The sequence below is a fragment of the Chrysochloris asiatica genome, unplaced genomic scaffold, assembly GCF_000296735.1.
Source record: "Chrysochloris asiatica unplaced genomic scaffold, ChrAsi1.0 scaffold00352, whole genome shotgun sequence".
Classification (NCBI taxonomy): domain Eukaryota; kingdom Metazoa; phylum Chordata; class Mammalia; order Afrosoricida; family Chrysochloridae; genus Chrysochloris; species Chrysochloris asiatica.
In genome coordinates, this window is record NW_006408870.1 from 2238854 (window position 1) to 2249811 (window position 10958).

Below are 10958 nucleotides of genomic sequence, written 5' to 3' on the forward strand. Positions count from 1 at the left end.
GAGCACTCTGGCTGCACTTCTTCCAACACAGATCTGTTGGTTCTTTTGGCAGCCCATGGTACTTTCAATATTCTCCTCCAACACCATAACTCAAATGCATCAATTCTTCTTTTTAAAGTGAAACACTTAAAAATATTAGGCCAACTTTTTGGAATGTCTCACAAAACCATGACCCTACGCCTGAGAAAAGGCAGTCATGCTGGTGAACGTTTCTCCTCTTGTATCATTAGCATCAGGGCCAAAGCCAGTGCTAAAACCAGCTCAATAGCTAATGCTAAGTTGAATACCAATGATAACACAAGCTCCAGAGCTAGCACTAGAGTCAGCTCCAACAGCAGCTTCAATGCTAGAGGCAACACCAGACATGAAGTCAACATGAAATTCGAGCTCTAGCAGCTCATCTGGAGCTAGAGGTATCTCCTGTACCAACACCAGTGCTAGTGCTAGGGCCAACTACTGAGCGAGCATGAACTCCAACAAGTTTAGTACCAGCTCCAGAATGTGATTCAGCTCCAGTTCAACTGTCATTGCCATAGTTGGAATCAGCACCAGCTACTGAACTAAAGTCAACTCCAGCGACAGCACCCACTCCACAGGTAGTCAAGTCTAGCACATTCCACAGTTGGAACCATTCCTGGCACTACCCCCCCCCCCCCCCCCACCCCCAGGCTAATGTCTATTTTGTTCCAAGCAGGAGGAAGCTGCAGTCCCATCTCTAGCAAAAGTTCTCAAGATAGAACCATCACCAGTTCTACCACAATTTTCAGAGGCAGAATCTGCTTTGTCTTTATCTCTAGACCTACAGCCAGTTCCAGATAAAAGCTCCAGGACAAGCTCAAGCATCACTTTTAGAGCAAGAGACAGCAACATTACCCACTCTAGCACTACCTCAAGTACTGGTACCTGTATTAGAACCAGCCCAAGAGTTACAACCATCTCCAGAACCAACTCTAACACCCCTCCTGGGGTAGACCCAGTTCCTGAACCAACACTAGAGCTAAATATAGTACTAGCTCCTGTGTGGCACTGTAGGAGAATCACTGGACTGCTAAGTCAAAGTGTGGTGGTCAGACAGGCTAGCCACTCCTTCAAAACCCTATACAGGGTGTCTATGAATTGAAACCGACTTGACATTGAACAACAATTAGAGCTAATTCTATTGCTAGCTCCAGTTCCAGTATCAGAGGTAGAGCCATCTGTACCCTCCAGTTTAGCACTGGCAACAAAGCTGGAACCAGCTCCATGCCAGATTTTCAGCTCGAGCTTCCGTTAGGACCAGATCCTGAGGCAGAGTCACTTCAGCACCAGATCTGTACAGACAGCCAGCATTAGTGCTTTTCTGCTTACTTGAGCTTGTGTTGTTTCTTTTTGGGTAGTGTTTTCTTGTTTTTCATATACTTGATGGTCCCCATATAATAAATTCTCCCAGTTTAAGTTTAAAGTTCTAATTCAGTGGTTTTATGTACTCTCATTATGTTTAACAATCACCACTGTGAATACCACAGGATTTGGGTTCCATCTATCTAGTTCCAGTTTCAGAACATTGTCATCACTCCAGAAACCCCATATTCATTGAGCAGTCACTCCTCATTAGCCCCTTCAAACTAGCTCCTGGCAAGCAGTAATGAGCTGTCTTTAAGAAGTTACCTACCCCGGACTTCTCATCTAAGTGGAATCATTTATTACGTGGCCTTTGGATCTTGCTTTTTTCACATAGCTTAATGTTTTTGAGCTCCAATCCAGTGTGTAGATGTATATTTAATTCCTTTCTATGGCTGAATATTATCCCATTGAATGGATATACATTTTGTTTACTTATTCATCTATTACTGGACATTTGAGTTGTTTCACACCTTTCAGCTAAGATTTTGTGGTGAATCAGCACCAATGCCAAGATTGAGTTCATTTCCAGAACTTAAAAACCCTCCAGCTGTTTGGTAACAGTTTTTTCTTGATGAGGACTGGTAAGGTGAGGGCCTCACAGTTGGGAAAGAAATCTTTAGGCCTGTCCTACTGTCCAAAGGCAGTCTTGAGCCTATGCAATGCCACAGCCCCATTTCCGAGTTCCTGATCCACTACCTGACCTCCTTCAGGAACCATGTTGCTGTAGTCCGTCTACCAATACCCTTCTTACCCACCCTCTCACTGGAGCAGTAATGCTCAGTTCTGGCTGGGACCCATCCCAAAAAACATCCCAATTGGAACCTCTAGACAGGATTTCTGGGGTTGCTGTTCTTTAAAAGGGCCCAGGGCACTTCCATGAACTGCCGGGGCTGTCTCAAACCCTGAAAGAGCAGGAGTTGCTATTAGACACTGAGGCAATTAAAGGTCTAGTGTGATCCAGAATACACAGCTAAGTGCAGTACTTTATTTACAGAGAGGACACCTGGAGCCAGGTGACCATCTCCACGACAGTCCCTCCATGCCAGCACATATCTGCAGCCACGCCCTCCCTGATGAGCACTACAGGGATGCAGCGGCAGTGATGATCTTTTCCAGCTGCTGCAGCAGCTGCTCCGGTTGCAGCGAGAAGGCGCTGGTGTCCACTCTCTTGAAGTCTGGGTTTGTGATCAAAGACGCCAGCACTTCAGTGATCCGACTGACATCGAAAGCAGCCTGTTGGGTGTCCAGCCTAGTATCACCCACACTCCCTGTCGTCCCAGTGTCCATCCCATCTGCTAGAGTCAGGATCCTTCTTTCAGCGATGACCTTGAGGAAGTGGTAAAACTCTTCATAATTGATCCCTGTACAAGACTTCATGATCACCTGGGCCAAAAACAGAAGGTAAGTGAGACACTGCTTGTTAACAATTTCTTACAAGTGACAATGGTGTCATGGGTCCCAGCCTGCAAAGGACCCTGAAATATGGACCCTGCCCTGAAGGACAAAGATTTTGGGACAAAAAAAGACAGCCAAGTGGTTCAGTGGCCTCCCAGTGATTAGATGTGTTTACCTTTTGTGGCCTGGAAACTACCTCCAGGACACAGTGACCTTGGTTCTGTAACATGCTACATATCATATCATCACATCCCTCCTACATGCAGCCTTGGTGAACCTCTCCCGAGTGCCCACAATCTCTGTCACATTTATCCAGGGTCCACTGCTGGTCTGATCTAATTGCCAAAGGCTGGACAGGTACTTAATATGCAAGAAGGATGGTGGCAAGGGCAAGAGATACAAGCTGACAAGGAAGAGTTGCACTGTGAAGGACCTTGAATCCCAGGCCAGAGTCTATACTCAAGACTGTAGGAAAATGGAGGCCTGGCCTGAACTTCTGGAGAAGGAAAGATAGCCCTACCTGGCAGTGGTGGTGCCAGTCAGACATGGCATCTCTCCATTCACTGATTTCCTGCTGCACAGCATGGAGCTCCTGCTGCAGAAAGTGCCACATGGGGGCCAGGTTACAGCCATTGACCCAGTTGTGGTTGATGGAGATGGTGTCCTCCTAGAAAAGACAGGGCACAGGACTGTCCCATGAGCCCAATGAGCATGGCCTTTATACGCCCACTCTCTACACAGTGCACAAAAACCAGCCAGGCATCATGGGGCCGGTCTTCGTGCCATGGGTGGTATAAGATCCGGAACACCATCATGGAAGCCTGGTATTATTCATCAGTCAGGCGGCTTCTGTCTTACAGAGGTGTCAGCAGACTATCTGTGCTTGCTTCAAGAGAACAGAGGGAGCTGGGTCTGGGGTAATCTGTTGTTGTTTAGTGTCGAGTTGGTTCCAACTCTTAGCAACCTGATGCACAACAGAATGAAACACTGCCTGGTCCTGTGCCAGTCTCAGAATTGTTGTTACTCAAGAAGCCCACTGCTGCTGCCACTGGGCCAATCCATCTTGTTGGGGTCTTGTTCTTTTTCACTGACTCTCCACTTTACAAAGCATGAAGTCCTTTCCCAGGGACTGGTCCCTTCTGGTAGCATGTCCAAAGTATGAGAGATGAAGTCCCACCATCCAGGCTTCTAAGAAGCATTCTGGCTCTACTTCTTCCAACACAGATTTGTTTGTTCTTTTGGCAGTCCATGGTACTTTTAATATTCTTTTCCAACATCATAATGTAATTCAAATGTACAGCCAGAATGCTCCTTAGAAACCAGGATGGCCAACATTTGCTGCTCATATTTTGGACATATTATCCTAGGGACCAGTTCATTGTAGGTAATGTGGAGGTCAATGAAAAAGAGGAAGATGGACTGGCACAGTGGCAGCAGCAATGGGCTCAAGCTTATCAACAAGTGTAAGATGGCACAGGATTGGACAGTGTTTCATTCTGTTGTGTGTAACGCTGTTGTGAGTCAGAACCAATTTGAAGACACCTAACCAGATGCGCTCTGGAAACCCTATACAGGGTTGCTATGGGTCGGAATCGACTCAACGGCACTTCACAACAACAACAACAGATTATCCCCGGCCCAGCTCTTTCTGCTCTCTTGAAACAAGCACAGAAAGTCTGCTGGCATCTTTGTAGAAGAGGGAGGCACCTGACTGATGAAGGCCAGGCCTCTGTAATTGTGTTCGTCTTTATACAACCCGTGGGTAATCTAGTCCACAGCTAATCTAGAATGGATTAACATGCCTCTGGTGAAGTGCAGGGAGCCACCATAGGCTTGGGACAATGCCACTATGTATGGACCACTTCCAATCACTGGCCCAGGGAGCAATGTATGAGAGATATACAGAGTTGCTGGGAGGTCCTCATAATGCTGTGTGAATGAGTCTAATGTTGCCACATGGGGTGGCTGCTGTGGGACTGAGGAAGAAGAGGGGGCAATGCCTTGTTACAAGTACCAGAAGGACGAAGGCATCCAGGACAGGTGCTGGAGGAAGTGGGCTGTGGGCATGGTGTGGGCACTGGGACAAGCACATGTGAATGGTAGCTGGAAAGTTCCAGGGCCTTATGGGGAAATGCAGGAGCCTGCACCTGGAGCCCGCCATGTCTCTGTAGCAGTCTGGCCTCTGGTATATTTTTCTGATTTCTGTCTAAGCCACATCCCAGGTCACATGGGGCTGGGAGTGACCACCTTACCAGGTTGTGGACCTGGTGGTGCCATCCGCTAGGCACAAACAGCATCTCGCCTGCCTCCTGTGTGACCTCCAGAGGTGGGCTGCAGTGTGCATGTGCTGGGTACAGGCGGTCGTCAAGAAGTGCAGGTGAGGTCACATTGTAGGGCAGGCTGCCGTGGCAATCTCGCAGGGCTTCTTCCTGCCCTGGTGGAAACAAGAACCACTTTTTCTTCCCACAAATGTTGACGGACCAGCTGTAGGAGCGGAAGATGTCAGCATGGAACGGCGACCTGTGGTGAGAGCTCCTGGTTCGTGCCTGTTGGCTTGGGTATGGTCTTGGTTTCTTCTGGAAGAGACAGTCCCTGACTTACTGAGCTCACCACACTCATGGCCTCAGAGCCCTGGTAGCACAGTGGGTGGTGGTGACTGTGTGTATGGAGTTGGTTCCAACTCACAGCAACCCTGTATAGGGTTTCTGAAGCTGTAAATCTTTTACAGGAGCAGAAAGCCTCATCTTTCTCCCACAGAGCAACTGTAGATTTGTACTGCTGACCTTCCGGTTAGCGGCCCAACTTGTACCCCACTGGGCTACCAAGGCTCCTTGTAAAGCAGGGTAGCCTTCCTTACTCATGTGGGATACAGATGCCCTACTCCATCTCTCACACCTGTGCTAAGGAGCTCCTCTTTTCCTGAGAACCTTGGCCTGCAAGTCAGGTGGGTTGGCCACACCTCTGGCACTTGACTGTAAAAGATAAACAGGCTTGGGGTGGAAGCAGGGAAAATGGGCTGGGTCAGACAGAAAGGGACTGGAATGCCACACTCACTGCCCAACTTTATGGTCTAGCTAATGGGACTCTCCAAGCAGTTCTGAGCAAGGGCTGACATACTAGTCGGGAAGGTTCAGGCAGACACTCGAGGAAGTCTGGAGTGAAGGGGAGAAGGCAGGCTCTACATCCCTAGGGGCAGCTGGTGATCTCCCAGCATTACCAGGTGCCTGTGGGTCCCATGTAGACGAAGCGGTAGTCATCCACATTGATGGCGTCCCAGTACTCGTTCAGCCAGTCTGATGAGAAGTACAGCGGCAGAGAGTATACATCCTCCGCTGAGGAGTTCCTTTGGAGAAACGCACACAAGGGCTGTGGCAGGAACAGTTCCTGCACCCCATCTCCCTGCATCACCTCCCTGCCGGTTCCCACACTGATGCTGGACTTGGCCATCTGGTTTTGGTCAGCAGACCACGGGATCATGACATACAAAGTGTTTTGGAAAGACATGCACACAGCTCATAGCTGAGTGACTCTGGCCACCAACAGTCTGTACCAATTGCCAGTTATGTGAGTGGGGCCATCTTAGACCACTCAGCCCTAGTTGAGCTACCAGTCAATATAGTCCCTTAGACAAACAGGGGAGATGCTCAGGAGAATGGCTTACCCCTAAAGCCCAGTTCAAATTGCTGGGTCACATAAGTGTGAGCAAATATAAAATGGTTTTGGAGTTGTTCGTTACATAGCAATAGTTAACAGGTACAGGCAGAGATCCAGACACTTTAGACCCCGCCTTGTGCCAGTTACAGGATTTTTCTGGCTGACCAGGAGACTTCTTACTGCATTGTGTGCATTATATTGTCTGTGGGCCTCCTTTACTTTTTCACTAACACCAGTGAACTCCACTGTCTCTTACTAATGTGAGTTCAAAGCACCACAGATGAGGATTGTCTTTTTATCCCAGGTTGACCCCAGCCCTTTTCCTGGTCTATCCCCAGAATCGAACAAATGGACAACCGGACACAGGAACACATCAACCAATCTAAATGAGTCTGTAAGAAATAGAAGCATAACTCTATAAATGCCACACTGAAGTTTCTGGATTAACCCACTTATAAATCTTGGCTAGAGACAATGATTGAGACCCAGGACTACCAAATCAATTATAATTCCCAAACACCATGCTGGTTCCTTTGCCTTGCATGCCTCTGTATACTGTCAAACTCCTATTTACCTTAAAAACCTGCTCAGATAGTACTCACCTCCTGACTGCCTGACCCTAGGCCTTCCTCTGACCTATTTTGGGTTATTCCACTGAGAGGCCTGGTGTTGCGCTGTAGGATAAGCACTGGATTGCAAGATTGGTTTGAACCACAAGTTGGCAGTTCAAACTCAGCAGTCACTCCTTGGAAACCCTGCACAAGGTGGCTAAGAGTTGGAACCCACTTGATGGCATTTAACAATATAAAATACAAGACAAAGTCAAAACTGAATTTCAAATAAATAATGAAAAATTTTGTAGTATAAGTATGTCCCTAAGTGGCACAAATGGTTAAAGGCTTAGCTAGTAAATGACGAGCTGACAGTTCAAATCTACTCACAGGTGCTTCGGAAGAAAGGCCTGACAACCTACTTCAAAAGGTCCTAGCCAGTGGAAATCCTATGGGACACAGCTGTACTCTAAAACATATCAGTTTGCTGTAAATCAGAATCATCTTGAAGGCAACTGTTTGTTTTCAATTCCAATAAAAATACTTACCTGTTCATCAAAAGCACAAATCCACAGTTCATGACAGTGGCCTATGAATGTATTACTGGAATATGAGCACCCTGAGAATTAGACCAGTGCCTAATTGTATCTTATCCACAATTTCACTGGGCAAAGTCTCTGTGCCAACAAGTAACAGTGTGGGGCATACTATGAGATCAGGGTGTTTTGTATGACAGGTGATAGCTACTTTTCATGCGCTCCTTGATTGGTCCTGTAAATCATGATCACAGAAGCCTGGGCTCTATGCTTACTTTATGTACCTTTTTGAGCCTTGGTTCCCACAACAGTAAAAAAGAAATTGTTTGCTTTTTCATTCAACATTAATTGAGTACCTCCTATGTGCCTGTGCCGATTGATGGGAGTTTGACCATAATGGTTTCTACTCATGAAAAGAACACTCTTGGAAGGGATAAACAGACACGCTATCCAAAAATTACAATGAAGAGTAGAATGTAGGGCTGGAGATGGGCTGCTACTATGAGAGACCTGCCTGCCATGAAAGCAAGATGTGTTTCTCAGAATGAGTATGGTTCAAGCTGGAAGTGGGAGCTTCCCAGGGAAGAAGTAAGGACAGATGGTGAAAGGTTCTGAATGAATACTACATTAAAGAGTTTACATTGGTTCTGCCAGTGATGGGGGCTTTAAACCTAGGTAGAACACAGTATCCTGCTAGAGTGATCATTTTGACAAGCTTTTAAGAGCCTAGCAAGGGAAGAGACAAGATGTGTTGCAGGGAGTTCAGTACAGAAGCTTCTGTAGCAACTAAGGTAGAAAAGAGTGGGTCTGAACTAAAACAGAAGGGGTAGAAAGGAGAAGGTTCTGGGGACATCTGAAAGTAAGGTGGCTCAAGATTCATGTTAGCAATCAGATCAGGAGAGTGGAGAAGAGCCCTTAAGAGAGGACGCTGGGCAACAGAAAAGGAGACAGTTCTGAACAATGTCACTTCTAATCATGTGAAAAGAGCTGGTTTCTTTCACTCCAATACTCCTAACTGGGGAAAAAAGAAGAGTTCACCTAGGTGCAGCTGATCGCTTCAGGATTCATTCAGTTCTAGGAAATGTAGGTCATACTACAGTCCACACTCAGGGCCTCTTTACCTGCACAGGTGCCAGTCTTTGAGGTAAAGACAGCCCTTTGGAGAAGAGTAGTTTCCCTGGATATATCCTTTCCAGTAGTTGATGTAGTCTCTGAGGGGCATATGTTCTTTGGGGTTGGAGTTGTATTCCTGTACTCCACAGTTTGCAACAGGTACAACCATGTCTCCTGAAACAAGAGGAATATACAAAGTTTGTGTTCTGCACACTGAGCTGACTTTTCTGAGAGTCATCCACGTTGTCCATCCTCACTGACCTTGGTCTGATCTCTTCCCAGGCCACTTGTCCCTAGTCACTGACTCTCCAATTCATTGCCGTCATCAGGTAACTCCTGAGGAACCCTGGCCTTTCCCCAAGCCCTTAATGGTTCCCTATATTTGTAGCCTATACAATATGATTGTGGCCTAAGGAAATTTGGGGACGGGTGAAAGTCAGGTTCAGAGGGCACTGGCTCTGGTACAGTTCTGGAACTCTGTGTTCTCTGAGCTGGACATGTACGGGACATCTATGCGCTCTGAGTTGGTAAGGAAACCGTCATCCCACTGCCCTTAATTCCTTCCGTTTAGCTCTCACCATAATTCTGAAGCAGATAATCAAAGTTGGGCTTCCCGTCGGGTGTCACCCAGTGCTTCCTGCTGCCCCAGCTCTCAGTGAACGCTCTGGAGAAAACACAGGGCACATTGGGGAGTAGGTAACCCTTAAAGAAGTCATTGTAGGATAAGGCGTCTGGATTCTCGATGAAGTCCACGCAGTCTGGGGTCCGGCTGATCTTGGCGGGGAGACGCTCCCGGAGGCCTTGGAAGTGCTTCTCCGCGAATACGCGCGTCTCCCTATCCATCCCGATGCCCCGAGTCCCTTAAAACAGGGGTGGTGGTTGCTGCCCCGCAAGGCTGCTTTAGGGCGAAGGAAGGGCCCCGGGCAGGCCTCGGTCCAGGCAGAGAAATCGATTCCGGCCAAGGGAAGGGGATCGAAACTCAGTCTCGGCCTTCCAATTTCTTACTCTTTATATTGGAGGGATGAAAAAGAAAATACTTGCCCCAAACCTCTCTTTCTGCACAAAAGCTGTGGGAAAGGCCGCGGCACCGGCCAAAACAGAAACCACAACAGAACGCGTAAATTCAGATAGGTCCAGCGCCGCTGAGCGGAACGAATAATCCGAGGGCATGGTGTTGCTGTCCAACCCCAAACAGCTGCGCCAGGGTTAGGCACATGCGCATAGTGCTGTGTGGCCTCTAAGGCGCAGGCGCCTTAGAGACCACAAAGCATCTCTGGTCTAATTCGCGTTTACAGCCGCCTCGGAAGCCGCTGGCATTGTCGGACAGCGCCAGTTCCGGGTCTCGCGGCCTTGGCGCCTTCCCCCAGCGCCTCAGGTAAGCAGCGTCGCTAACCTGAGGTGAAGTGCCCCAAACACTCTCGGCCCTTCCCCGGCACAGCCTTGCCCTCCTCCGTCGTTGCCACGGTGATGACTCCCTCCTTTCCCCAATGCTTCATGAACTGGGGCAGGTGTGGAGATGTTGACAGTGCTGAGACCGAGGCAGTGGAGCCAAAGGTGAGGACCTAGGAAATGATACGAACTTGGAAGGGCTGCTGGGGCCTAAGAGGATGGTGGGGAGCTAAAGGGCTACTGGGGGACAAAGGAAATTGTGGGGACCTGATGGTCTGCTGGGGGCATAAGGAAACTGTGGGGACCTGGAGTCCTGTTGTGGCGCTGTGGGTTAATGTGTCAGACTGTAAAGCCGTTTGAACTGAAAGGTCGGCAGTTCAAGCTCCTTGGAAATCCTATACGGGTCGCGAGGGGTCGGAATCTACTCGACGTCACTTAACAACAACAAAGGGCTGCTGGAGTCCTGGTGTGACGCTGTGGGTTAATGCCCCAGACTGCAAAGTCGTTTGAACTGCAAGGTTGGCAGTTAAAGCTCATCAGCTGCTCCTCAGAAACCCTATGCAGGGTCGCTATGGGTCGGAACCGACTCGACAGCACTTAACAAATAACAAAGGGCTGCTAGGGGCATAAGAGGATGGTGGCGACCTGGATGCGCTGCTGAAGAAAGGAGTGAGGAAGCACTTGGAATGAAGGTGTGGAGGAGTAAGGACAAGGAATTGAGAGGACCATTATCAGCTGACATGAAGTGAGTGGGACATTGAGTAGGGAGGCAGGCATGTCAGGGTCCAGCAGGTTGAAAAACGAAAATCTTGCCAACACAGACATGTTCACATCAATATAGAAAGAAAGAAAACAGATTTTTGTTGTTGTTATGTAAACTTGACAAATTATATGTATGTAAGGAGCTCTGGAAGCGTAGGGTTACGAATCGGGTTGC

General features: G+C 48.2%; 1 protein-coding gene across 1 annotated transcript; it reads right to left on the reverse strand.

Annotated features, from left to right (window-relative positions):
• Positions 1–2463: 2463 nt before the first annotated feature.
• On the reverse strand, positions 2464–9475 carry JMJD4 (jumonji domain containing 4). The gene is made up of 6 exons (XM_006876070.1): positions 9211–9475; positions 8641–8806; positions 5996–6121; positions 5031–5298; positions 3299–3445; positions 2464–2766 (listed from the first exon to the last, which is right to left on the reverse strand). Exons 1-6 carry the CDS (start codon positions 9473–9475, stop codon positions 2464–2466), a joined length of 1275 nt encoding a protein of 424 aa, XP_006876132.1.
• Between the last annotated feature and the right edge of the window lie 1483 nt (positions 9476–10958).

Excerpts from the sequence above, each read along its gene's own strand:
- JMJD4 (XM_006876070.1), bottom strand. The coding sequence starts at position 9,475 with ATGGATAGGGAGACGCGCGTATTCGCGGAGAAGCACTTCCAAGGCCTC. Across the intron at positions 8,807-9,210 it reads TTATCTGCTTCAGAATTATG|GAGACATGGTTGTACCTGTT; the intron begins GTGAGAGCTAAA and ends CTCTTGTTTCAG. Across the intron at positions 2,767-3,298 it reads ACTGGCACCACCACTGCCAG|GTGATCATGAAGTCTTGTAC; the intron begins GTAGGGCTATCT and ends TTTTTGGCCCAG.